At 52.9% G+C, this 25,664-nt stretch overlaps 9 protein-coding genes and 1 non-coding gene across 10 annotated transcripts; 4 read left to right on the top strand and 6 right to left on the bottom strand.

Moving 5' to 3' along the window:
* Positions 1 to 3: 3 nt before the first annotated feature.
* K460DRAFT_338450 (glycoside hydrolase family 133 protein) lies at positions 4 to 5,239 on the top strand. The gene is made up of 2 exons (XM_040931050.1): positions 4 to 530; positions 640 to 5,239. The coding sequence occupies exons 1-2, from the start codon at positions 238 to 240 to the stop codon at positions 5,078 to 5,080; spliced, it is 4,734 nt and encodes a 1,577-aa protein (XP_040788390.1). The 5' UTR covers positions 4 to 237; the 3' UTR covers positions 5,081 to 5,239.
* Positions 5,240 to 5,443: 204 nt separating this feature from the next.
* Positions 5,444 to 8,649, top strand: K460DRAFT_286410 (uncharacterized protein; the record flags this gene model as incomplete). Its single annotated transcript, XM_040928885.1, has 5 exons — positions 5,444 to 5,814; positions 5,880 to 5,938; positions 6,028 to 6,542; positions 6,590 to 7,656; positions 7,707 to 8,649. 5 exons carry the CDS (start codon positions 5,444 to 5,446, stop codon positions 8,647 to 8,649), a joined length of 2,955 nt encoding a protein of 984 aa, XP_040788389.1.
* Positions 8,650 to 9,145: 496 nt separating this feature from the next.
* K460DRAFT_285679 (ATP phosphoribosyltransferase) lies at positions 9,146 to 10,287 on the bottom strand (the record flags this gene model as incomplete). Its single annotated transcript, XM_040928837.1, has 3 exons — positions 9,146 to 9,381; positions 9,435 to 10,094; positions 10,143 to 10,287. The coding sequence occupies 3 exons, from the start codon at positions 10,285 to 10,287 to the stop codon at positions 9,146 to 9,148; spliced, it is 1,041 nt and encodes a 346-aa protein (XP_040788388.1).
* A 1,285-nt stretch (positions 10,288 to 11,572) lies between these two features.
* On the top strand, positions 11,573 to 11,643 carry K460DRAFT_t43. The gene has a single exon. It is a non-coding gene; the product is annotated as a tRNA-Gly (tRNA).
* A 666-nt stretch (positions 11,644 to 12,309) lies between these two features.
* On the bottom strand, positions 12,310 to 13,806 carry K460DRAFT_366676 (translation initiation factor eIF3 subunit). The gene is made up of 4 exons (XM_040933426.1): positions 13,613 to 13,806; positions 13,466 to 13,560; positions 12,673 to 13,376; positions 12,310 to 12,622 (listed from the first exon to the last, which is right to left on the bottom strand). The coding sequence occupies exons 1-4, from the start codon at positions 13,629 to 13,631 to the stop codon at positions 12,607 to 12,609; spliced, it is 834 nt and encodes a 277-aa protein (XP_040788387.1). The 5' UTR covers positions 13,632 to 13,806; the 3' UTR covers positions 12,310 to 12,606.
* Positions 13,807 to 14,005: 199 nt separating this feature from the next.
* Positions 14,006 to 15,998, bottom strand: K460DRAFT_366675 (mevalonate kinase-like protein). Its single transcript, XM_040933425.1, has 2 exons — positions 15,759 to 15,998; positions 14,006 to 15,710 (listed from the first exon to the last, which is right to left on the bottom strand). Exons 1-2 carry the CDS (start codon positions 15,927 to 15,929, stop codon positions 14,286 to 14,288), a joined length of 1,596 nt encoding a protein of 531 aa, XP_040788386.1. The 5' UTR covers positions 15,930 to 15,998; the 3' UTR covers positions 14,006 to 14,285.
* Positions 15,999 to 16,601: 603 nt separating this feature from the next.
* Positions 16,602 to 18,007, bottom strand: K460DRAFT_395382 (uncharacterized protein). Its single transcript, XM_040936043.1, has 3 exons — positions 17,943 to 18,007; positions 16,821 to 17,880; positions 16,602 to 16,768 (listed from the first exon to the last, which is right to left on the bottom strand). The coding sequence occupies exons 1-3, from the start codon at positions 17,963 to 17,965 to the stop codon at positions 16,742 to 16,744; spliced, it is 1,110 nt and encodes a 369-aa protein (XP_040788385.1). The 5' UTR covers positions 17,966 to 18,007; the 3' UTR covers positions 16,602 to 16,741.
* Positions 18,008 to 18,210: 203 nt separating this feature from the next.
* Positions 18,211 to 19,360, top strand: K460DRAFT_430757 (uncharacterized protein; the record flags this gene model as incomplete). Its single annotated transcript, XM_040938328.1, has 3 exons — positions 18,211 to 18,444; positions 18,526 to 18,638; positions 18,777 to 19,360. The coding sequence occupies 3 exons, from the start codon at positions 18,211 to 18,213 to the stop codon at positions 18,943 to 18,945; spliced, it is 516 nt and encodes a 171-aa protein (XP_040788384.1). The 3' UTR covers positions 18,946 to 19,360.
* A 92-nt stretch (positions 19,361 to 19,452) lies between these two features.
* On the bottom strand, positions 19,453 to 22,091 carry K460DRAFT_286477 (uncharacterized protein; the record flags this gene model as incomplete). Its single annotated transcript, XM_040928892.1, has 2 exons — positions 19,453 to 21,570; positions 21,624 to 22,091. The coding sequence occupies 2 exons, from the start codon at positions 22,089 to 22,091 to the stop codon at positions 19,453 to 19,455; spliced, it is 2,586 nt and encodes an 861-aa protein (XP_040788383.1).
* Positions 22,092 to 23,570: 1,479 nt separating this feature from the next.
* K460DRAFT_366669 (P-loop containing nucleoside triphosphate hydrolase protein) lies at positions 23,571 to 25,661 on the bottom strand. Its single transcript, XM_040933424.1, has 3 exons — positions 25,384 to 25,661; positions 24,654 to 25,315; positions 23,571 to 24,604 (listed from the first exon to the last, which is right to left on the bottom strand). The coding sequence occupies exons 1-3, from the start codon at positions 25,580 to 25,582 to the stop codon at positions 23,915 to 23,917; spliced, it is 1,551 nt and encodes a 516-aa protein (XP_040788382.1). The 5' UTR covers positions 25,583 to 25,661; the 3' UTR covers positions 23,571 to 23,914.
* Between the last annotated feature and the right edge of the window lie 3 nt (positions 25,662 to 25,664).

Here is a 25,664-nt window from a genome sequence, read left to right as displayed (position 1 = left end):
CGACCCCCCACGGCCGATCTCACATCTCAAGCGCCTGCTCGTCTCTTCACTGTTGAGGGCAATCGACCCTCTCGCTCTTGCTCAGACGGCCGCTGAGCTGTACATATAACCTCAGCTGAGTCTCGGAAAGCATCCTCAACTCCTCCAATCTCTCCTCCCAACACCCTCTACCTGAACATCGTTATCGTTGGTTGTTTCTTCACCGCTGAAATCAATCCCTACCAAGCCTCAAACACAATGTTACAAAATTTCGCCCACGAGACCAGCTCAGCTCTGCGTCGCTCAATGGCAAACATGACCATGTCTGCACCACAGCAAGACCCTCAGGCCGTCTACCTACTACCATTGACGGACGCTGGCGCACCAGACGTCCCGGGAACGTACATCTACCTGCCGCCGCCAACGGACCCTGCCTACGTGGTCCGCTTCCAGATCCAGGGTACGAGCTCGATATGTCGTCAAGGCAGTCTCTGGGTGAATATCCCCGCAAAGGGCGACAAGTTCGAGCGGAGTCAGTATCGCGAGTACAAGTGAGTTTCCTGGCCCACTCTTCTTCCCCATAACCCACTTTGCTTCCCCATTCCCCATAGCCAGCCCACTCTACTTCCCCATAGCCCAGTTGGCTGACCATCACCGCAGACTCCAGCCAGACTTCAACGGCATTACGGAGATTGATGTCCCCATCTACAACGCCAACGCTTATTCTTTTTACACAACCTACACCCCACTGCCACAGTGGTCCTTCACAGACGTCGCCTCGCCCGAGCCCACGCGGACGCCCACATACTACATTGATGTTTGCCCGCGCCTCACACTGCACGGCCAACAGCTGCCGGTCGAAGCCGTCATCGTCTTCTCCTGCCTCTCCAAGTTCATGGGTGACTACCCTACCGACTGGGACAGCCACCTTCGGGGCATCAGCCAGCGCGGCTACAACATGGTGCATTTCACCCCGCTTATGATGCGCGGTGCCTCCAACTCGCCATACAGTATATACGACCAACTAGCCTTTGACGAGGCCGTCTTCACAAATGGGGAGACAGACGTACGCAATTTGGTCGAGAAGATGCAGTCAGAGTTCAACCTGCTGGCCATGACGGACGTCGTCTGGAATCACACGGCGAACAACAGCAAGTGGCTCGAGGCGCATCCAGAGGCCGGCTACAATGTCGACACGGCGCCATGGTTGCGGCCTGCGCTCGATCTGGACACGGCCCTGATCAAGTTCGGCAAAGAACTTCAGGTGCGCGGACTGCCGACAACGTTCAACAGTGTGGATGATCTTCTGAAAGTCATGGAAGGCGTCAAGACGCACGTTCTCGGAACCTGCAAGCTTTGGGAATACTATGTCATCGACGTGGAAAGAGACACCAAGGCCGTTGTGCAAGCGTGGATGGCCGGCCAAGCCAAGTTCCCCGAAGAAAGCTTTAGTGAAGCAGGTCTTCGTGGGCTCGACGCTGTCAAGGACTGGTCGCTGAAGCAGAAAGCCGACTGGCTGATCGACCACGCTCTGAGCGGCGGTGATCGGATGGGCGAGCGCTACCGCCGCACTATTGATCCCGCCGTTGGTGCTGGCCTTCTCTGCGCCCTATTTGGTCGCTACGACAGCCGTACTAGCATTACGCCAGACGAGCGAGCAGCCCACGGCGCCCTTACCCGTATTCTACAGGAGTGCAACCTCCCATTCTATCGTGAGTATGATGGGGATTCGGCGGAAATCATGGAGCAGCTCTTCAACCGGATCAAGTATGTCCGGATAGACGAACACGGCCCAAAGCTGGGCGAGGTCAACGATGCGAATCCACTGATCGAGCCCTACTTCACTCGCCTACCGCTCAACGAGACAACCAAGAAGCACAACCCAGAAGCCCTGGCACTGGTGAACAACGGCTGGGTCTGGGCTGCCGATGCTATGAGGGACAATGCTGGGCCCAAGTCGCGAGCATACCTAAGGAGAGAAGTCATCGTCTGGGGAGATTGTGTCAAGCTCCGCTACGGCGACGGCCCGCAGGACAACCCATATCTCTGGGAGCACATGGCCAAGTATACGCGCCTGATGGCGAAGTACTTCCAAGGTTTCCGAATCGACAATTGCCACTCCACGCCGATTCATCTCGCCGAATATATGCTGGACCAGGCGCGAAGCGTCAATCCCAACGTCTTTGTCTGCGCTGAACTGTTCTCTGGCTCCGAGGAGATGGACTTCAAGTTCGTCATGCGTCTTGGCATTAGCGCCCTCATTCGAGAGGGTATGCAAGCATGGAGCACTCAAGAGCTGAGCAGATTGATTCACCGTCATGGCGGGGTTCCCATTGGCACCTTCGAGACGGACGAAGTACTCAACGCCGAGCACGCTCTTGGTGCCCCCAACGACGGGTCTTCCCCGGTCAAGCCAAATGCGCTCATCAAGAAGATCAAGCGCAGCCCTGTTCACGCGCTGTTCATGGACTGCACGCACGACAATGAAACACCAGCTCAGAAGCGAGACGCCCGCGACACGCTTCCTAGCGCTGCTCTCGTCGCCATGTGCTCTTGCGCAACGGGTAGCGTCTTCGGCTTCGACGAAGTCTATCCCGAACTGATCGAGCTTGTTCACGAGAAGAGACTCTATTCCTCGGTCAACTCAACCGGAGGCCCAATCAAGGCACAGGCTGGCGAGGGCGGCATTGGTGGCATCCGCAAGATCATCAATGAAATCCACGTCAAAATGGGTAAAGAGGAGTACGATGAAACATATATTCATCATGACGAGGAGTATATCACAGTCCATCGTGTCAACCCTCATACCAGGAAAGGCTACTTCTTGATTGCCCATACCGCCTTCCCCGGCTATGGTAATGGCAACGGAGGTTTCGGCCAGACCAAGCTGCCAGGTACGAAAGCGAAACTCATCGGCAGCTGGAACCTTGAGGTCGACAACAGTAAGGAGACAAGAGCCCGCATTATTGGCGACAAGACAACGTTGCGGGGCCTGCCGAGTCAGACGAACAACCTCCAAGGCGTGATCGTCGAGTCCGATGGCGATAACACCACGATTAGCATCCCCGACAAATTCCCTCCAGGCAGTATCGCTCTCTTCGAAACATGGGTACCGAGTGCTGAGCATGCCGATGGTCTTGACAAGTTTGTCACCAGTGGCGCCCACGCGGCATTCCGCGATGTCAACCTGACCGATCTGAACTTCATTCTATACAGATGTGAAGCCGAGGAGAAGGATGCGTCAGACGACAGGGACGGTGCCTACAACATCCCTGGTCATGGCAGCCTGGTATACGCCGGCTTACAAGGTTGGTGGAGTGTATTGCGAGACATAGTAAATGACAACAACCTTGGCCATCCGCTCTGCAATCACCTTCGAGAAGGACAATGGGCGCTTGACTACTGCGTTGGTCGGCTTGAACGCATTTCCGAGAAGGAGAAGTATCACCGGATCAAGGGCCCTGCGACGTGGCTGAAGGAAAAATGCGATGCTATTCGCAAGGTGCCCAGCTTCCTGCTTCCGCGCTACTTTGCACTTGTCATTCAGACTGCCTACAATGCCGCAGTTGATAGGGCTATTGAACTCATGGGCGACAATGTTCGGAACGGCAATCAATTCTTGAAGAGTCTCGCACTTGTCAGCGTGCAAGTCACCGGCTACATGAACAGCGCTTCTCTCTGGCCAGATAAGAGCGTACCAAGCATGGCTGCTGGTTTGCCCCATTTTGCTTACGACTGGGCGCGATGCTGGGGTCGTGACATCACCATCTCTGCGCGCGGTCTTTACATGGGAACCGGCAGGTATGCGGACGCCAAGGAGCACATCTTTGCCTTTGCTAGTGTCCTCAAGCATGGTATGGTACCGAACCTCCTAGGCGGTGGCAAGAACCCTCGCTACAACTCTCGAGACTCGATCTGGTGGTGCCTTCAAAACATCCAGGATTACACCAAAATTGTGCCGAATGGCTTGGATCTTCTCCAGGACAATGTCAGGCGACGCTTTCTACCGTACGATGACACATGGTTTCCTCATGACGACGAGCAGGCCTATTCTGTGTCGTCAACTATCGAAGATGTCATTCAAGAAGCGCTGCAGCGACATGCATCCGGAATAAAGTTCCGCGAGTACGACGCTGGGCCCAACATTGACAGCCAGATGAAGTCGGAAGGCTTCAATATTGAGATCTGGACAGACTGGGATACTGGTCTAATATTTGGTGGCAATCAATGGAACTGCGGCACATGGATGGACAAGATGGGTGAAAGCGAAAAGGCCGGCAGCAAGGGCGTTCCCGGAACACCTAGAGATGGCGCCCCCGTCGAAATCATCGGCATGCTGTACAGCACAGTACGCTGGTGCGCAGAGCTGTATGAGCAAGGAAAGTTCAAGTACGAAGGAGTGACACTGCCCGATGGCGAGAAGACCATCACTTACAAGGCATGGGCGGACAAGATCAAGGCCAACTTTGAGCGAACGTTCTACGTGCCGCGCACACCAGAGCAAGATGGCAGCTACGACGTCAATCCAGACATCATCAATCGCCGTGGTATCTACAAGGACTTGTACCGGTCCGGAAAGGAATACGAAGACTACCAGCTTCGGCCTAACTTCCCTGTTGCGATGACGGTCGCGCCAGATCTATTCGATCCTGAGCATGCCCTATATGCCCTCCAAGTGGCTGACAGAGCTCTCCTCGGACCGCAGGGTATGAAGACATTGGACCCCTCTGACCTCAATTATCGCGGATACTACATCAACAGCGAGGACTCGACCGACTTCCACACCTCAAAGGGCAGGAACTATCACCAAGGCCCTGAATGGCTATGGCCAACCGGGTTCTTCTTGCGCGCGCTTCTCAAATTCGATCTCAAGCGCCGAAAGTCTCCCGAGGAGCGCATCGAGAGCTATCAACAGGTCACACGTCGTTTAGCCGGTTGTATGAAGGCGATCCAGGAGAGTCCGTGGGCTGGTCTGACGGAACTGACTCAGAAAGATGGTGCTTTCTGCGGCGATTCTTCCCCCACACAGTCGTGGTCTGCTAGTTGCATCATCGACTTATTCCAGGATGCGCGGGAGTACGAGCTAGAAGAGACGTCATAGACTTGATGAGATGGTTTGCTTAGTCCCGTTGTTTGTTTGTTGTGAGCGTAGCCTGTGCGGTGCGCTGGGTTGTTTTAGACAGACATGTGTAAAAAGGGGTGATAGACCTTCTGTAGATACCTAGTAGTCGAAGACATAAACCATCCTTTTCCTACCTTGACTCAGAATACTTTTGCAGTAGTCACCCTAATTGGTGACATCACAGGACTGCGCGTCTTAGCGCGTTCCTGACTAGCGAAACGGCTTATCGATCTCTCCCCATATGCTCCCCCACAGCGCTACAACCGGAGTGTCCACGAAAGACGTCATTATCATATTGCCTATTGCGCACAGCTTGTCTCTATCTACTTCTAGCGCCGTAACATGCCACCTCGCAAGCGTCCCGCAGAGGTAATCGACCTCTCTAGCGACAACGAGCCATCGCAAGCGTCCTCATCGCAGGCCTACCCGTCCCAACGTCACCTTCTTCCAGCATCATCGTCGTCGTCACAAAGCTATGCGAATGCCTCCTCGCCACCTCACCAACGCGCGCCAAAGCAGGCACGCACAGCTGCATACAGCCAGCGCAATACATCCGGCTCCTCGCAAAACGACGCCATCTACATTGACGAGGAAGAGGAAGACGCGTCGCAGGATGCGCCGGGTGCGACACAGGGGTACAATGAGCGCGAGTACAGCTATGCGTTGTATGGTGCTATGCATGGCAAGATTGTCGGGGTTAGATATTATAACGGGTATGTTGTTAATGTCTGCGGCTGAATTGCCCCCTGTTACATTTGCTGACTGCGTGCCTCTGTAGGTACGCGACCGTGGGGGAGATGGTAGTCTGTAGGAGAGAGCCGACCAATCCTTATGACCGTAAGTCGATCCCTTGTGATGAGACCTCGCACGAAGTAGCTTGCATAGCCTCGCCTCAACTTGGCGCAGAGGTAACTAACACATGATAGGAAACGCGATTCGAGTGCTCAACGTTCAGGGCGAGCAAATCGGACATCTGCCCAGGACCTTGGCGGCCAGTTTGGCAAAGTATATGGACAATCGCAGTCTTCTTGTCGAATCGACGATTATCGGACCAAAGGGTGCTTTCGAGTGTCCCATTGAGCTCAAACTTTACGGGACAATTGAGCCAGTTGAACGAAATAATCTCCTGGCTCAGATGCAAGCAGATAGACTTCCAGTAGGACAGGCCGCTGAAGCCAAGCGCAGGGAAGCCGCAGCCGATAAGGAGAGACTGAGGCTTGCTAAACAGGCTGCAAGGCAGGCGCAAAAGAAAAAGGCCGTTGTTGTTGATGTCGGGGCGGGACAAAACTCCCAAGATGGGATGTCCGAGTTCCTAGCGGGTTCGTCGCAAGGCTTCGGTCCTGGGCCTAGTCTTGAAGACATCATTGGAAGTAGCGAGCGCTTCAACCCGAGGAATGTCGAGCAGATGGTTGAAGAATTTGGAGTCAAGGAGAAGGACCTGGTAAGTGGTAGAGTGTATCTTTTGTATTATCTTCTGACAATATACAGGCGGCAATGCCCAAAGCCACTCAGCCAGCGGCGCTTCAGACCGAACTACATTCATTTCAACTGCAAGGCCTGCAGTGGATGCTAGATAAGGAGAGCCCCCAACTGCCAGCACAAGGCACGAAAGACGTGGTCCAGCTCTGGAGGCGTCATTCAAAGATGCCAAATGCCTTTACAAATCTTGCCACAAAGTTTTCTGTCACCAATCCAGCGCTTGCTTCGGGTGGAATACTCGCGGACGATATGGGCTTAGGCAAAACCATCCAGACTATTGCGTTGATCATGGCCGACAGAGCTCTCGGCCGGAGAGCTGGTGATGCTTGCGGTGCTACGCTAATCCTTGCGCCTGTGTCGGTTATGTCAAATTGGAGCACACAAATGAAGAAGCACATCAAAGAAGAGCATGCACTCCGCGTCATGTTCTGGCACGGGACGCGAAAGGAGACCATTACACCCAAACAGATCGAAAACTATGATGTAGTCATCAGCACGTACGAGTCTGTTTCTTCCGACTGGTTCTCCCAGAAGTCCACAGTTCTCCCACGGAAGTCGGGTCCCTACTCCGTTAAATGGCGGCGTGTAATATTGGATGAAGGCCACAACGTGAGGAATCCGAAGGCTAAGAAAACTATCGCTATCACGAACCTCATGGCACAGTCCCGCTGGACTTTAACCGGTACACCGATCATTAACAACCTCAAAGATCTCTACAGTCAAGTCCGCTTCCTGCGCCTTTCTGGTGGTATTGACTCTTTCGAGATATTTCATGGTGCCATTATGCGCCCCGTTCTCCAGGGCGATGTACAGGGTAACAGAGTGCTGCAGATGCTCATGTCTAGTATTTGTTTACGTAGGAAGAAAGAGATGGGCTTTATTGACCTACGGCTTCCTGAGCTCAGTGAGTATGTGCATAAGATCAAGCTGCATGCGCATGAGCAGGAGAAGTACGATGCGCTGGAGGCTCAGGCCAAGGGCACGCTGGATATCTATAAAAGCAACATTGGGGGACAGAACGCCATGGATACATATCGACATCTCCTGGAGGTTTTGCTGAGAATGAGACAGCTTTGGTACGTTTCCCATCTCCGGGATCATGCATGTAGCACTGACAATATGATAGCAACCATTGGCAACTCGTAGGAGAAGAGCGACTTGACTCTATCATGAAGCAGCTCGAAGCAGAAGGAGTGGTCGACCTCACCGAAGAGAACAGGAGCGCTCTCCAGAAGATGCTGCAGCTGTCCATTGAGTCACAGGAAGACTGCCCGATCTGTCTGGATACCCTCAAGGAACCCGTCATCACCAAGTGTGCACACATATTCTGCACCACCTGTCTCGAGCGCGTAATTGACACGCAACACAAGTGCCCAATGTGCCGCGCTGAACTCGAATCTTTCAACACCACTACCGTCAAGCCCGCAAAGGAGGCCTCTGCTCAAGTGCCCCTTACACAAGAACAAATTGCTGACAAAACATCCATCGAGAGGAACACATCTACTAAAGTCGAAGCCCTCCTACATATTCTGAACGCATCCAGCCATGACCCGACTAACAAAACCATCATCTTCAGCCAGTGGACCTCCTTCCTGGATATCCTTCAGCCACACCTTACATTTCATGGAATCAAGTACACACGCATCGACGGGTCCATGAGCGCAACACAGCGCGACACAGCCCTAGAAGCCCTCGAATCTGACCCCTCAACCACCGTCATGCTCGCCTCCCTTTCCGTCTGCAGCGTCGGCCTCAACCTCGTGGCCGCCAATCAAGTCATCATGGCAGACAGTTGGTGGGCTCCTGCCATCGAAGACCAAGCTGTTGATCGCGTGCATCGCTTGGGCCAGAAGCGCGAGACGAAGGTGTTCAGACTCGTGGTCGAGGGCAGTGTCGAGGAGCGTGTACTGGGGATCCAGGAGGAGAAGAGGAGGTTGATGGGGTTGGCGTTTGCGGAGAAGGATGGTGGGAAGAAGAGGAAGAGGGGTGCTGGGGCGGGGTTGGGCGATTTGATGAGGTTGCTCGGGCAGGGTCAGAGTCAGGGGCAGACACAGGGACAACAAGGATAAAGGGTCAAGTCCAAAACAAAAGCAGAAAAGGTAGGTGGAGTCTTTGGCGTCATGTGTTCGGAAAGATCTCATAGAACGTCTCGCGACGGAACGGCTACGACCTTCCAGGAAGTTACAAACTTTACATAGGACGGGTATCGTGTAGTATTTTCCTTCCCAGGGGTAGGGGAGTTGGAGTTTATGTACAAAACGCAAATATGGGGTATCACAAAAAGCGTTTCTCAACTGGGCTTCAATTCCGGAAATAATCCCAATTGTTACAAAAGTTAACCGGATGAGTAGAGAGCCGAAGGTGAAAATTCCGACTTCTCTGCGTGATTTTCAAGTAACTTGGTCTATACAGGGCTGCCTGCGACGTCCAACGCGTCTCCAAGACTCCCCCGCCAGTCTATCTCCCTTGTCCCAAAATCCTGCGAATTACAAAAGTCCTTAAAGCTCTATGTTATGATGATCATTGTCCAACGCCCAGTCCTCTTATTTAGGCCTCGCCTTCCCTCTAGTCTGTCCTTGAGTTTTCAATCTTGGTCACGATGAGGTCGCTGGCTCCGATGACTGTCAGTTTATCCATGGCAATGGCAATGTCTTTTCGCAGGACCATGGCCTGGACGGCGACCCAGCCATCCTCTTCCAACGCATTGACGGTAGGAGCACGGCGTCCAGGCGTGATTTTGCGGGCGCCTTCGAGTTTGGATCGTTCGATATTGTATGTGCAAAGAACATACTTTTGCGCCGCTATACGTTGTTAGACGGTTTTTGAGCGCAGTTTATGCATGGGGTAAACGTACTGATGACACCCTTTATCCTGGCCGTGATCAATTCAACGAGCTTGGGGTCTGACGGCCGCTTTGATTTGATGAGGATAGCGCTCGACGAGACGACGGTGGAAATCGCCTTCAGACCTGCAGCGCGCATCGTCTCGCCCGATTCAACAAGATCGACGATACCGTCTGCGACGCCTAGTGCGCATGCTGCCTCGACACTTCCTCCGACGTACTTGATGACCGTTTTCAGCTTCGTGTCGCCGTTCACTTCTCCGGCCGGAGTGCCTGCTTGCTCCGCTTCCAGCCTCCGAAAGTACTGCTCGGCAAGGTTTGTAAAGCTCGTCACCACGTTCTTGCCAATGAGGTCTTCTGGCGTGGCCAAGTCGCCTTTCGCCGGGACTTGGACTTGCAACGCGCACTTGCCGAATTCGAGGTCGAGGACTTCCTCCACGCCTGTGGTCGCGGAAGGGGGTACTACGCACTCATGCTCAGCTACTTGGTCGCGCCCCGTTATGCCCAGGTCGACACGGCCTTCTCCTACGAAGGTTGGAATATCGGCAGCGGGGAGGAAGACCAGCGCGAGGGGTAGGTTCTTGACGAGGGCGATATCGAGGCGCGAGTGGCGGTGGAATTGGATATCTGAGCCCTGGAGGAGGTCAAGGCAGACTTGGTGAAGGCGGCCCTCTGTGCCATGATTAGCTTTCGAAAGTAGTCAAGAAGTGAGGGACATACTCTTAGGCACCGCGAAGAGTAACCGATCGTTTAGGCTGTTTCCCAAGAGGTCAGTCAAGAACGGAAGACTTCTGCTGCCCTGGCGCTGGCGAGTCACAATTTCTTCGGCGCCGTTCGCACCATTGACACCGTTGGTATAGCCCATGGTGATACAAAGTTGATGCAGGAAGAGAATGAGGAGCGGAGAATATGCACATACGAGTTGACTAGATCCATCTTCTTATTCAAGCACGCAATAACCTAGGCTTTGTGGTATGCAAGTGTATGCGACCAGGTCCGCTAGTTTTGATGATGCGGGCCACAGGCTATAGTAAGTGCCCCCGTTAGAAAACGCAATTGGGTAGTGACGCGTTGTGTGGCGGGTACAGATGTGCCGTGTGTACAAGCGTGTGGGTTATCTGTCGGTACGTGTGTCGTTTTGTGGTGTACAGCTTTGCTGAGGCAAAATGAAGCGCGTTGGCTGCGGGTGAGTCAAGGAGGGGTAATGCCACACGTGTAACGAGCCAATGGCTGTTGGGGCCTTACAGACGTTAGTTTACTTTACGTGGCATGTGTACTGGGATCTTATGCAACTTACCAGTAGTGAGTTTAGGGTATGGTGGGTGAATTGAAAGGTCCGATATGCGGCTTCAATTTTTTGTTGTATGACGTCCAATGAATGATCGGCCCTCGAAGCATGCGGCGAGCCCCGCATCTGGATCTGGATCCTCTGGAAATAGGCGAAGGCGGTATGTCATGGCACAATATGCATTTGAAGCTTTGGAGACTGTTACCCCTTTAACGCTCATGGCTTCCATATCCATACCGTTGTCTCAACTCAAGTCGTGACTGGCCTGAAGTAAATCATGGTAGTAACGTAGGTGAATTCGGGTGGAATGAAGATTGACATAGGGGATTCGGAAGTCATTCACACCTTGGACAGTGCGTGACAATAACACTACCTGCTAGTTAGTCAGGAAATGAAGTAGAAGGCCGACGATAACAGGGCATTCCAAAGAATGCTAGTATTAAATAAATAGTGTCGAATAATATGGAGAGCAAGGATTGCTTGCATTGGCCAACCACGCTCTACATCGAACTACGCTTTTGCCATGGTGCAAATAGCTTGAATTGACTATCGGAGAAAGCCATTGGTAATCTTATGCAGCTCCAAGCGCAGGAGCTCTCTACTAGACGATATGCGCACGTGCACTGAGACGGTGAATCACGTGACGGACCTGAAACAAGGCTCTGCAGCATGCCCCACCGTGATAAAAATGGGACTCTGCCACGTAGCTTCTCCCTGAGCTTCAGCCGTACGTATGCAGCTCTGTAAATTGAATATTTTCCGGCCTAGGCACTCCGATTCGGCTCTTGAGGTGTCAGCGTCAAGTTTTTATAACTCCACCATTTTCTAAAATACACATCTTCCAATTCTGGTCTCTGAATCAGCATTCTTGGTCCAACGGTAGGATAATTGCCTTCCAAGCAATTGGCCCGGGTTCGACTCCCGGAGGATGCACAACATCCTTCTTTCGATTGCGCGTTGTGAGAATTTTTTTGCATTTTTCCCCCAAAGTTTCCGGTCATGGTGGCGGCTGTCACTCGCCGTGTTCATTTAACACTCATCGCACTATCACTGTCGTTATTAAATACCTCGATTCCAGACGCTAAAAAGCTAGGAGTCGCCGCCATGTGTTCCTAAGTTGGATGGTCTTCGGTGTCTTTTGATTTTCCATTCCTCGTCCTTTGCACTACAGATACGGCTTGGGTCCGGCTAGCTCAAGCTATCCATGCTACACAAGACACAGACGGCCTTCAAGAGCTTAACAGTAGTTTTGGCTATATCTATCATTTTTCCATCTCAACTAGCCTTCAATTCTATCAGAGATTCGCCTGTTTTCAAGCCTTTGGCTTGGAAAATGCACTAGACTAGAGAAGACTTTCTTGAACAGTTATTTCAATACCACAGACAAACTATCTTGCCATTATGCGTGGTCGGTCATGCAAACAAACTTTACCATTCTGGACCCTGCAAAACACGTGTACATTCAGTCCCACATGAGTCCTACAAGTCCCGCCACATCCACATCGTCGTGGGACTTAATTCTGCTGCTGGGCAAGGAAAAGTCGGTTAACGTTTTCGCAATGTTGTCTTTAATTCACGAAAGCTATCTCAACGTTACAGTGCAGGCGGTTGTAAGTGCGACTTATCGTCTTCATTATGCGTCTAGAGGTATCGTCGATCATGCTCCTTGAACGGCTACATATGCAAGCTATGCCGCACTGACCCAAAAACAAAAGAACAATCAAGTAGCAATGCTAGAGAAACCAATGACCCTTCATCGGTACGTCGATCGAGTAAAATGTCCACACAGGAACAGCCCCCGACCTTGGCTGTTGAGAACCGATTGGACTGGCCGGTGGCTGGGTTTGCAGATCGCAGACACGGTAAAGATGTGATGGCAGAATAAATGGCCACCCTTCACATGAAGTCATCACTGTAGGCTCGTTAGCGCTCATTTCCGAATCCTAGTTTGAGCTCACTTACTCTCCAAAATCGTCATCGTACGTCTCCATATCGGCACGGGTGCCCACATCTCGCGAAGCGTTCAGCGTCGTCTTCGTCTTTGCAGCCTTTGTCTTCTTGCCGCCCTTGTCCGCAGTCTTCTCTTCCTTCATCCGCTCGTTGCTTAGAGTAGTCAAGCCACTAGCAATCTTCTTGATTTGGTCGCTCGGCAGGTCCTTTGCGATCTGCTTGGTGAACTCCTGCAGGAAGAGCGAGTACTGCCCCTTCTTAGAGTTGGCAGCGATGAGAGGTGTAAGGGTCTCGCGGAGCTTGGTGAACTGGTCCTTGGTGTTGGGATTGAAAATGGGCAGCGAGCTGAGGTCAATTGCGTTGCCGGGATCTTTCGCGTCTGCCACAGTGACGGCCTTGGGAGCGCGCTTCTTGGCGACACTGGCAGCGACACCGAGGTCGCCAAAGAGCTCTGCAGCCTGATGTAGTGAGCCATCCAACTCCTGTTGCTTGAGCCTGGCGCGTTTCTCTGCTTCGGTTTCCTCTTCGTCAGATGACATGTCGTCGTTCTCTTGTCGTCGACGTAGGGCTGCTTGTCTGTGCTCCTCGACCCGTTGCGCCTTGGACTTGTGGTTTGCCTTTGCTTCAGCGTCGGCCTTTGCCTTTGCCTCGGCGGCCTTCTTCGCTTTTTCGCGCTCGACTTCCGAGTCCTCCGCGGCGTCCCATGACTCTAGGACCTATGCTTGCATGTCAGTATATAGACATTTTGTGCGTGGCGGGGCGGGGCGCAACATGTGCAAACGCGGGGCAGGGTGGGCTGACGCACATCGTCGTCGTCTTCCTCGTCGTCAAACTTGCTGCGGCGAGCGATGGGCGCTACTACGGGAGAAGTGGGAGGCGTGCTCTCCTCATCCTCATCATCTATTGTCGGCTTGTCAGTTGCTGGCTGCGATAGGCAGCGAAGATGACGTACCCCATTTCCCAGGCGCCATGTCTGCGGTTGTGCGTGTACGTCGCGATGGGCCGTCGATGCTGTTGAGAGTGTTCCTAGGCCGAGCGTGTCTACAGTTGCGCAGACTTTTGTGTTCGAGGGTTGGTGTGGGTGGAAGAAAGGAAAGTGGGAGGCTCCGAATTACGGATCTGGTTGACTGCCTCTGCAGAACAATGGTTGGGCACGGCCAAAACCTGGCTCGCTTCCGGTCTGCGTAAAAATTGTCTGTACTTGCGGCCCAATCAACGAATACGACTCCTTGACCGAGTCGTTTCTCTCTGGATCAATTCCTGCCATATATAGCGAAACTAGAAAAAGTGTGTGAATATCATTTTCCATGTAGCACGGTTTATGCAAGCGTCACAAGGCCATTTTGCCAAACTTGGTGATTTGCACTGGCCTTCACAGCCAGGGTATTAGATTATACAAGTCCGCCGCGGAGACTACATAGATACCAGATGGAATACTTACAAAGAACAATGGACTTGCTGACTGTACCAGAAGCAGCGACTTACGTCCTAGGTCTCTTACCCCCTCTATCCTTCCTAAGCCCTACTATATAATACACACTCCTGAACCGGATAAAATCGAATAGAAGGTAATTACGCTGTAGTCCAAACCAGAGAGTTGAAATAAATCCTCAAAAATCATCGGACTATGACTCAGGCGTCTCCCAGGGTCTCCAGAACTTCCAACCCTCCCTCACTTCCCTAACCACTTTCCTCCTCGAACTGACCACACCCACCAATCTTTCAATACCAATGGTGCCCTCTGCCTTCATGAACTTGTCCTGATCAATCTCCTCTCCGCCCTCCTCTTCATTCCCATTGTGCAGTACAGCTGGCCAGAGCACGCCGACACCGTCACCGGCCAATGTCGTCTCGAACTTCTCGAATCCTTCGTGCTCAAGCTTGACCTCGAGCGAATCGAGAATCTTGTACTTGAGCTTCGTACCGTTCGATATTATCGATGCGCTGCAGTCGGGGTCGGCTTCGGAGGAAGTGTCGGAGTCGTCAGAGGAAGAGTCGTGGTGGTGTGTACCATTGCCGTGCCCGTTCGTGAGCGCTGGAGGCTGCGGTTTGAGTATGGTAATGGCACAGCCTCCGCCACCAGCGCCCGTGAGCTTCGTCCAGCCAATTCCGGTGTGGTCAATGAGCTCGCGAATGCGCTCGAGTTTCGGATGCGACACGCCTAACGAGACGAGCAAGCCATGATTGATGGTTATAAGCTCGCCGAGGTGTTTGAGCGAGGCGTGTGAGGTGGGGTCGAAATCTGGGGTAGTGAGTAGTTTGTGTGCGGATTCGGTGACGAGGCCGATGGCATTGAGAATATTCTCAGTAATGGCAGGATGGACTGATCTCAAGTGTCCAACTTTAGCGACTTCGGTGGCGGTGCTGCGCGATTGGCGCGTATTTACGAGAAGCAGCGGAAGCTCTGGGAAATTGTATAGTGGGACGACGAGAGGCGGCTTGTCTTCTCTCCGCTGGAAAAGGACGGCCTTGCCACCAGAGGACACTGTATTGTCGACACCCGAGGGGTTGCCGTGTATGCACATCTCGCCTACAAACGCCCAGCGATTGATGCGCTCTATGTTCAGTTCACACTCTTGCGGTGGCTGATCCTGGTGTGGCCCGCTCAATGCGCGAATCTGGAGGAGCAACGCCGTACTGATGCAGACAGAGATACTGGCGCTGCTGCCCAGGCCTGCGCCAATGGGTATGGTGGAGCGTAATGTATATACACACGGGGGCACCTTGCGCGATGCGAGGGAGAGGAATAGGTATAGGAAGGAACATGCAGAGGCGTGGTGTATCTTGCGCATTGACTCGGGAGCCTTGGGGGAGACTTGGTCGATGAAGGGTTGGATGGCGGCCATGAGGTCTACGTCTAACGAGGTAACGAGGTCGTAGTAGTACTTCTTCTTGCCCGTCTTGGAAAAGGCGTCCCATGGCAGGTCGTCGATGTTCCAGGTGTGCTCCATTTGTATGTCGGGGAAGCGCAGTTTGACCGTTCGGTTCGACTTGGACTGGAACGAGACGTGGAGATAGGAGCGGAGCGCTATAGCGGCCGCGATGGCAGCCTGAGAGGGTTAGCCACGGGCTGGATGGTTCCACGACGGATCATGTACCTTGCCGTGGACGACGGCATGTTCGCCATAGACTATGACCTTGCCCGGCGCAGAGACCATGAAGGGAGGCATCATGGGCGACGACTGCTTCCTAGGCAGGGTAGGAGTAGCCTTTGCCATGGGGATAGCAGCGGTGGTAGAGGGCATCTTGGAGGCAAATTGCGCGGGCATCGTGTCTATGGGCGAGGGCTCGGGTGTCTGGGTGGCATGCGACGATGTGGTGCGCGGCTGAAGACTGGCTGCAATTCACAGGTCAGTTAGCCATGATTCCAGTCAACAGTGGTCCTCTACATGGTCTCACCCGGCGCGTCAGTGGTCTTTCTACGCATGCTTCCGTTCGCCGCCATTCCCAAAAGTGTGAAGAGTGCGAGTGAAGGGGATAGGGCGCCGTGTAGAGAGCTATGTCGTCAGGAGGCCTTTGTCCCATGGGGGAGGGATCAAGTTGGGCGCGGTCATAATCATAATCCCATGGGGGCTAAACCGGCGGCGGACTAGTGCCCTCAGCGATCAATTTCATGTCTTAAAGGCTCAAGCCGCCATGCAAGGCACGTACGCACGCCGACTGGCATGGCTCCACAACCCCGGGAATTCTGGAAACGCCCTATGGCTGCTCTGCCGTTTCCAAGACTTTTCACTGCCCTCTGCCGCGTCAACGTGCCTGCTCCTCGTCGCGCATGTTGCCGGCTAGCTAGTGTACTGTTGCGCAACAATTCGGATGCTCTGTAAGCGTACGACAACATTGCCACCCTCGGCCTCGTTCGCATGCCGCCAGCCTCATGGCCACGCATGCAACGCAAATATCTGTCTTCATGCTACACTCAGCTTCACGTAGTTAGCTATGCCGTTTGGATGAAACCTGGTCCATTCTACAAGTCTATTTGATGATGGGTACAATTAAGCCGCCTTAACGACACGGTCATCTGTATGCGCATATCCCAAACGCCTCGCTATGCAGACACGATGATCTGGATTCAATGCCAATGTTATGATGGAGTCTTGATCATGAAAATCTGCAGAAACGTCAGTGTCGTATCCGTGTGATGAAATAAGATTACAGCATACCTCTCTCATCGCCTGTGCACTCATAGTAGCAGCCTTCTTCTGGCGGATGTGTCTCTGCCTCACCGCATGCATTCCCCTTGCGTTGGCACCGCTAAATGTTAAGCCGGCCGACGTGAGCATAGGTGTAGAGGTACCAGTCGCGGGTGCGGACGATGGCGTGGAAGCATTCGGCGTATTCTCTTCTTCCTCGCTTTCAGAGCTGCTGTCTTCGGCATCTCCTTTCGACTTCGCAGCCCGCTTAGCAGCCTTTTTGAGAGCCTTCTTAAGCTTCTTCTCCTCCTTGCGCACCCTCTTCTCCGCTTTCCGTTTGGCCTTGTCTGTGAGCGGTTCTGGGTCGGACGAGGGTGTGGGAGGATCCGAGGTCCCTGGTTCGACCGAGGAGGAGGCCGATCTTTTCGTCTTCTTAGACTTCTTCTCTTTCTTTTCCTTTTTTTCCTTCTTCTCCTTCTTAGCCTTGGACGGCGCGCTGTCAACCTCTTTCCTGCCCTCCTCTCGTAGATCCATACTCTTCTTCTTGCGCTTTAGTGTTGGCTCCTCTGCAGTCCGCTCCTCTCGTTTCCGCTTCTTGGTCGACTTGTCCACCTTTCCATCGTCGCTTTCGGGCTCAGACTTGATTTCGGTTTTGATCTCTGGCTCCTTCTTGATGTCGGACTTTTTTGTAATCTTGTCGCCTACCAAGAAACCTCCGCTAATAAAGTTCATCATTCCATACTTGCGGTACACAAACGCCCTCTTCTCAATCTCCTCGCGCCGCTCCTCTTCTTTCTTGACCTCTGCTTCTTTGCCATTTAGACGCCCCAATATGCTTTCTAACCCTGCAAGACCAAAGTTCTCGGCGCGTTCGCTGCCGCGCTTCGCACCCAAGCCCAGGTTATCGTCCTTTAGAAAGACTCGAATATGCGACTGCGAGGCGACGGTGTAGTGGGCAGCATGTGAAGCGTCTTTTGCCCCCAGAGAGTCACCCTGTTGCCAGCCCTGCGCGGCTAGGATACGGTGGCCGAACCCCGTTGTGTTGTTCGCCCAGTTGGTGTTTTGAGGGTCATTAGAGATTTTGCTCCGGCTGTACAAACGTCAATATTGCACTAGAACTCTAGCTACTAACACTGTGGGGTATAAGCGTACTTCTTCGGCGCTGCGAGACCCATTTTCGATGTCGAGTCGCTCTACACGAAATTCACGGATTGAAGGGTGAGCGGGAGTCCGAACTTTGAGTCCCAAAAATTTGTGGATTCGGCGCTAGCCGCGAACTCTTGGCGGCGATGTGGGGAAGGGACGACCTTGCGCCTCTTCACCAATTCCCATAGACAGTCACATAGTTCACAAAGACGTCGACTTCATTGATCAAGGCACAAATCATAACACTAACGTCCCGTACTTACCAACAGTAGCCATGGCACCGCCACGAGCTACCAAGATATCAAGCCTCACCTCAGTCTCGCAGGCCACCACTCGCCGAGGACTACAACAAGTACGGAGGCAGATCGTCGAGGAGGTAGAAGACCTAGACAGCTTCGATGATCCTTCCGCCCTAGAGATCGATGATAGCGAAGAGCAGGAGCCAGCAGAGTCGCATGCTACCAATGATGGCCCATTGGAACAGCTACTAGCGGACATGGTTGACGGCGTATGTGACAGCCAACCAGCTCACCATTGATATGATGAAGCATAGAACCAAGAAAAACAAGCCATGCTAAACTTTCCTTAGCAACGCAAGCGCCACACGAAGCGCAAGGAAGCCGTGAACAAGGAATACGACACCAGCTACAAGACGGCCCAGGACTCCATCCGTGCCGTATTTGACGCACACGAGGAAAAGGCGTGAGTGGTCAACACCCTATCAGGATCCACAATAGCCCCCCATGGAACACCCTCTTTTGCTGTGCTTATACACACACCTGTGCCGTCTTATCCGAACATGCCACTGTCACCCCAAATCTTACGACTGACAATATCTAGATCATCAGCTCACGAGGCCCAGTTGAAGCGACTTCAAGAGCTACTCGGTCAGAAAGCACAGATCGAAGCCGCCATGTCCGACATGCTAGCCAGCCTACGAGCTGACTACAATGCTCACTCTCGCGACTTGGAAGCCGTCATCAATCGCAGAACCAAGGAACTGAAATGAGCTCTGGTTGAGTTTCTTCGATCCGGGAGACTCATCAAACATCTGCTAGTCTCAAACTGGATCTAGGAAGTATTGATAGCGTGAGACTGCAGATGGTGAAGGAGCTGAGGCATGCAAGCCCGGAGAAAGTCTGTCCGATAAATGTCAAGCTCGGTGGAAGTTTTCCCGCTAATTGTCGAGACCGTGAACGAATGGACTTAGCTAGGCTAAACTCTGTGTTGGCATATCAGGCAGTGGTTCAAACCATGGGGCATTTACGGTGGTCATACATGGACGAGGTTGTCAATAAAACAGTTGAACTAACGAGACAAGCATATTGTTAATCAGTCAAAAAATGTCATTCAAGGTATCATAAGTCTAAACACATCCAAGTGTTGAATCTCCAAAACATGGTGCCATATCCAGCCGGTCAAGCAAAGAACGATAATCAAGAGCCCGTGGCTTCATCAGAATGCAAGGCTAAAACGTCCCAGCAACATACGCCACAAAACGCCTACTTCACCGAGGTCACCTTTTGTACTCGGGTAAAGCTTCACTGAGCCTCCTGTCTTCTGGAGCACTGGTCTGTGTACTCCTACCTGGTCTCACGGCACCGACCAAGCCCTCATCATCATCATCCAGTCTCGGTGCTGACGGAGCTAGATCGACAATCTGCCCATGGTTGACCGGTGGTGCGGAGGGTCTGTGTGACGACTCTCCTTCTTCCTCATAATCTCCAGGAGGAGCACTCCTCTCCATCTCTAGCCTCCGCCTTTGCAATTCGACTTTATCATCCGTTGCCTGAACATGGGAAGCCGACGAAGCGAAGTATTCTGGTGCTAGACCTGAAGCTCCTTGGGGCGACTGTTGCGGTAGCAGAGGTAGAGGCTTCGATTGTTCAGAACCACCGCCATTAACGTTTTGAGGGCTAGGCAAATCTTGGTGGTGGCCGTTGATAGTGAGCGAGGAGCCAGTGGTAGTTACCCTTGTTTCATTATCAAGGGGTTCTCGTTGTCGTGGCTGGGTTGTCGTAGTATCTGATGTCAACGAGCGGAACGGTGCGACAGGGAAAGGCGGAGGTGGATGTGCGGGCGTTGCTGTTGCTGATCCAGCTGCGACGTAGGGCGGATTCGGATCGTCATCCTCTGGTAATATTGGAGCGGAGGGTGGCACACCCCGCTGAACGGTGCTTGGCGGCGATGCAGGTCCAGTGGTGTCTGGAGGTTGGGATGGTAACAAGCGCGCTTCTGCACGTCGCATACGCTCCTTTTCGGATAGACCTTGTTCCTCTTCTAAAGGAGCTGGAGTGATGTGAGCTGAAGCACCCAATCCGGCGTTATGCTGCTCGTATCCAGGAACGTCGTAGTATGCAGGGTCGTAGTTGTAGTCGTAGTATTGCCCGTTCTCGTCGTATCCATAGTAGTCCTGATCATAGCTATCTTCTGGATTTGTGCCATCATACGGAATTTCATGCGCGCCAATCTGGGCGTATGGCTGTGGCTCTTGTATCTGTTTCCGCTTCCCATTCCTTTCGCTATCCTTGGTACCAATGACAACCTCGAATAGAGAGGATATTATGCCCTTTTCCCGTCGGATCTGATCTGTATCGACGAAATTGCCGCCCCATGTCGAAAACATATTGCTAGTAGTGTCGTCTCGCGCTGTCCCTGACGGGCCTCCGCTGGCAGAGGGGACGTTCACAAGTCCGGCATTGGCGACCATACGATCAAGTCCAGTTAACTTGCCTTGTATGTCCACGACGACTTCGACATAGTACTTGAAGGATATCATGGCTCCAGGCACGTTTGAGATGGTGGGAAAGGCCTCATCTGGTACCCGCACAGCGCATTTGATCTCTGCAGTTAGGGTCCTGGGGTCAACGAAGAGCGGTGCGAAAGACTGGCATAGGTCCTTGCGAAAGAGGTGACTCGAACCAGCCGATGACAGCGATAAGCCACCCAGACCTGTCATAGACCTGGGATAGTAGTCTTCAGACTTGGTCTTGTCGGCTTTGCTGTTCGGTACAACTGGTAAAGCAGGATGCATATCTACTCTTGCCTGTCGATACAGCGTAATAATAATCCCTTTGAGACTCCGAACGTGTTTTGTGTGATTTACTGTGACTTTGATAGGTATTTGATCACCTCTGAGGAAGCCGCCTTTCAGCACGTCGACAGTGGCTGTAATTGTCTTCTTTTTCAAAGTTGTCCGACTTCCGTTCTGGGAGGAGAGTCCATCTGTGGCAGTGTGTACGGAACGCACGCCATATTCCGTTCCTGACGCGGTGCCACTACTCATCTGACTTTCGAAACTCACGTCGCTAGGGGATGGGCTCCGTGGGGACCCATTCTCATCGGGAAGGCCATTCGCCTCTGATGTTGATCCAAGCTGCGGAGCATCCGATCCATTGGGCGTCTGGGGGACTCCATCTGTTGGACTGGTGACTGGTCGCTTTCGCGACGATTTTGCTCGTGCTCTTCTTGATATGGGCTCCAAGGAGACAATGCGGGGCTTGGGGTCTGGTATGGGCGCAATGTCGATTGTGTCCATGAGATATACTTTTGTGTCGCATGACGCTGTCGGCGAGATGGTCGTGGGGCGCGTCATCGTGGCAGTAAGCATGTATGATACTGTACCACGCTCAAACTGAATTCATGTATCAGCAGGAGAGTAAATGGGTAAGTCACGGGGCGACCTACGTCAATACTACTGGGTAAGCCTTCGGAGGGGAACTCCAGCTCGAAATTGAAATGATACACGCCTTCCGATAACCTGCCCTCGCCACATAATACTACCTCATCCTCGAAAAGGGAAACGAACCCATTACCAAAGTAGCTCCCCGCCTTCTTGCCCTTGCCCGAGCCGACTGTTGTACAGTAGTTCTTGTATCCATCTCCCGGAGCATTCGGATTCTTGAATACCTGCGCATAGCCATGCAGAGATACCACAAGATGTGTGATCCTCAATGGCTTTATAATTTTGATGATGACCGTCCCGCTTATTATGTCCCCGGGCGAGTACTGGCGGTGTGGGTCGTCGGACTGTATGAAGAATTCGGTATAATTGCGAGATTTCGAGGACAAGGGCGACTTTAACCTGGACAAAAACGATCTGCGCGTCTGTGACGACGGCGGAGAAACGGTTGCACGCGTCTGACTGGAAGTCATACTCTTTGTATCGCGCACATTATGCGGCTAGCCGCGCTCAGTCTTCTATTCCTCGCCAGCCACACACGTCTCGATGGCGCCGAGGACAAAATATGCGGTCCTTGCGCACAGGGACACGCTTGGGAGCACCGCGGAATTGCAAGCTGCTCGATGCTTGACGGGTCGGGTCGAGTCGAAGAGGTGGGCGCAGCGCAGCGCAAAAGGGTCACAGGACGAGTCTCGCAGGGATGCGCGAGGGTGCGGATGTGAAGCGTTCGTGAGCGGTAGGATTGCGAGAGAGAGCCAAGTAGTTCGAGATTGGTGTCGAGGTCCGTCGACGGCTTGCTATCTGGCGCGCGACGAGTGTTATCGACGGTGACGCGCAACTGTCTCAGGTCTACTGGGGCTGTGAAAAGACACACAACACAACAGACTTGGAAAAGGGACTGGATTGCGCAAACCCGCAGTCAGCATTGCGGAAAGCAAAAAAGCGCAGTAGTGGCAAGCTGCGAGGGTGTCGCGCGGGTCCCACGCGGGGATGATGGGTAGTGAAAGTGGCAGTGCTTCTTTAGCGGGAGGGAACGACGGACGATCCCAGGCTGTCCCAGACTGCACGACACCATGCCAGGAGCTGGCATGGATTTCAGGAATCTTCTGCACTGCCGCGGGGAATCGCGCGGAAGATGATCTCTACGTACCACTTGACGTCGGCAGGGAGCAACAAGGCTTGTCCGAGAGCCGCACTGATCTTGGCTGCCAAGTCGACTTTCGGCAACACAGCGTCTGCGCTTCCGAGCTGAATTTGATGAACGAGCCTGCGTGTATGCACTATCTTGGATGCGAACACCGAGGTGGCTAAGTGTAACTTTCGAGCGGGCCAGTGCCTGGCACAGTGTGAGAAGTCAGGATGACGGACGAAGTCTGGGGACAAGAAGTGGAGGAGAGCAGGCCAAACAGCCAAGGTGATCGTCGATAGTCTGTTGGAAGAAGGCCGCCCGAAAGAGACGCCGGGCGCGAACTGGGGACATGGAGGAGACAGGGTCTGGAATACGGGCGGCTGAACAATCGGCTACCAGCATCGATACCGGTGGCACGGAATGCATCCTTGGTGGCTAATCGAGGATAAGTGGCTCCCAAAGGAGTTGGGTTTCGAAACTTTCGATCCGCTGCGCCGCATGAGGGCAATGCTGCGGCCTGCAACAGACTGGTGGAATCAAGTCAAGCGTTTGACGTCGCACGCATTGCAGCTAGGTAGAATCTGCGAAAAAAGATTGCGTGTCCTGTTAAAGGCTGGTTGACTACGGTCTGTAGTGTGGTCTCGATTCCTTTGTCAGGCTTCCCGCGGTGGAGCGCGCGTCACCCTGGCGCAACATTGCTGCTAAGCTTCTGTGCCAAGTGCTTCACAAATGCTTGTCTATGGGTTTAGTGTGACACGTTTGCTTAGTGGCACGCGGGCGTTCTGCAACAACAGATATTACAGGACGTGCAGTGGGTTCGACGCAAGGAGTGATGCGCTAGCACCTTCGCTCGCATGTGTGGTAGCCAGCTCTGCGTGAGTTTCCACCAAGAATGTGTCGACATACTTGTCTGACATCTTTGCTTGACAAGAACCGCATCGATGTGAGACTAGACTAGACAAGCGGCTATAGGCCAGGTGGTAGGCAACCAAACGATTTCAATGACTAGCTTGACTGCCTCATAGTCTCCCCGTTTCTTGTCGCGAGGTCACACCCCAACGCACGCTATCCCTACACGAGGAGAAGCAGCAGACGGCTAACACCAAAGGCTGGAAAGTAGGCCCACCTGGCATCCTCCAGGAATCCTCGCGGCATGCACATCCGTACTCAGCCACTCATACTGTCCACGTTGCGGCCCGCCTCGAGATCGGACAGAAACTTGGCCATGTCTACGGACTCCTCCCTGCTCGTCTGCGAGTATTCACTTGCGGTTTCTTGTTCCATAAACTCTCCCCTTTGCCGCGTTTGCTTTCGAACAACTGCCTCGAGAGCGACAAGGACAGCGCGTAGCTCTGCAGGTTCATCGACCAAGTATTTATATCGGGCATGCGTAACTAGTCCCTTCAGTTTCCGTCCAGACAGACCTTTCGCCAACATCGCAATTCTGTATAACTCGGATACCGCAGTGGTTGCTCTCGATGGCCAATGACTGCTTGCCCATTGCCAGCTTGGAATCAAGGTTGCCTCCTGACAGTGTGAGGAGCCCAATTGAGGCGATGCGTCCGGGAGTCGAGAGAAAGCGGATGATGTGTCAGAGAAGCTATCGCCGGACAGGTCAGAAAATCCTTCGTAGATCATGCTTTCGGAAACGATGAAGCCACGCTCTATTGATCCATTGATCTCCATCCTGAGAATGTCGAACACACAATCTGTGGCCGGAGCACAGATTTCTTCTTCAAGGCAGCATCGGTCAACAAAGGCAGAGTCTAGACTGCCAATAAGGTTGCTCGTAAAGACGAAAATTACGTTGCTGTACCTTCGAAACTTGTCCAGGCCACGCAGAATTTCATTGGTAGCCTTTGCAATCGTCAGCTAACTGTGCGCGATTCTGTACCAGTAAGCCTACCTTTATAGATTCTCCAGGCTCGTTTTTCTGGGTAGCTTTCTCGCGAGAGCCTGCGACTGTTTCCACTTCATCGAACACCACGATGGTCAGTTGGCACACGTCCAAAGCCATTTCGGATATTGATTCGAACAATTTGCCGATTCTCTTTGATGTATCTCCAAACAAATGGCTGAAGAGCATATGCGCGTTGATTTGTAGTAGTCTAGTGACCGAGAAAACATTTGACAGTCGGATCGAGAGACGCTGTGCTAATGCCTGAGCCAATGTCGTCTTACCTGAACCTGGTGGCCCGTGGAACAGAACTGTGTTTTGCCAGAAGCCTGTTCGCCAGATTGTTGGATCGCTTCTTCCCTTTTGTATAGCGCGTGTGAGGGCGCGAAGGGTGAGTTCGCCTATCGGCTCATCATAGACCAAGGACTCCCACAACCCGTCGAAAGCTCGGTTTGGTAGTTCTAAAGCATCAAAATGGTATGACGTGGTGTTCGTATCCTCATCCTCGTCACCACCATCGTGAGATTGACCGTCATCGTTCGAAAGAATGGAGTAGACTAGAACTTCGAGGTCGCTCTCAACGAGCGCGTAGAAGGTTTCGTCGGGAAATTCCTTGGACTTGCTATGTCCGGTGATGTCCACTCTATCAACCACATCTGCAAATGGTGGCCCTACATGTGTGAGACAGGGCTTGACGCAAGTAATAACAAGATAATAGAGCATAGTCAGAGGAACCCACCCAATTGCACTCTTGTGCCAACTTTGATTTCAGTGTGGTTTCGACGGATCCATGATCCAACTTCAGCTCTTATCTCCTCTTCTCTGAAGCCAGGGGACGCGCTGTCTTTCAGTCTGACCTCCACATATAAGATACCTGGCGTTTGGGCGGCGTGATAGGCTTGCCCTGTCATTTCCATCGAGAGTGATACATGGTGCATGTCAGTGGGTGCTGTGGTTAGTGAACTGGATAAAGTTTGACTGGGCACTAGAGTATGTGACCAGGCCTCTGTGCGTTTGATG

This window comes from Cucurbitaria berberidis (genome assembly GCF_010015615.1).
Source record: "Cucurbitaria berberidis CBS 394.84 unplaced genomic scaffold K460scaffold_3, whole genome shotgun sequence".
NCBI classification, from domain to species: domain Eukaryota; kingdom Fungi; phylum Ascomycota; class Dothideomycetes; order Pleosporales; family Cucurbitariaceae; genus Cucurbitaria; species Cucurbitaria berberidis.
This window is presented reverse-complemented; position numbering and strand designations above follow the sequence as displayed.

Bases quoted from the DNA above. Each gene is read 5' to 3' on its own strand.
- K460DRAFT_366675 (XM_040933425.1), bottom strand. From the start codon at position 15,929: ATGCCCGCGCAATTTGCCTCCAAGATGCCCTCTACCACCGCTGCTATC. The intron at 15,711-15,758 runs GTACATGATCCG...TAACCCTCTCAG, and splicing joins ATGCCGTCGTCCACGGCAAG to GCTGCCATCGCGGCCGCTAT.
- K460DRAFT_366669 (XM_040933424.1), bottom strand. From the start codon at position 25,582: ATGCACCATGTATCACTCTCGATGGAAATGACAGGGCAAGCCTATCAC. The intron at 25,316-25,383 runs GTGGGTTCCTCT...TCACACATGTAG, and splicing joins TGGCACAAGAGTGCAATTGG to GGCCACCATTTGCAGATGTG. The intron at 24,605-24,653 runs GTAGGCTTACTG...ACGATTGCAAAG, and splicing joins AGCCTGGAGAATCTATAAAG to GCTACCAATGAAATTCTGCG.
- K460DRAFT_366676 (XM_040933426.1), bottom strand. The intron at 13,377-13,465 runs GTGCGTCAGCCC...ATGCAAGCATAG, and splicing joins ACGAGGAAGACGACGACGAT to GTCCTAGAGTCATGGGACGC.
- K460DRAFT_395382 (XM_040936043.1), bottom strand. From the start codon at position 17,965: ATGGGTCTCGCAGCGCCGAAGAA. The intron at 17,881-17,942 runs GTACGCTTATAC...ACGTTTGTACAG, and splicing joins GGTCTCGCAGCGCCGAAGAA to CCGGAGCAAAATCTCTAATG. The intron at 16,769-16,820 runs GTATGCTGTAAT...ACGTTTCTGCAG, and splicing joins GTGCACAGGCGATGAGAGAG to ATTTTCATGATCAAGACTCC.
- K460DRAFT_338450 (XM_040931050.1), top strand. From the start codon at position 238: ATGTTACAAAATTTCGCCCACGAGACCAGCTCAGCTCTGCGTCGCTCA. The intron at 531-639 runs GTGAGTTTCCTG...CCATCACCGCAG, and splicing joins AGTCAGTATCGCGAGTACAA to ACTCCAGCCAGACTTCAACG.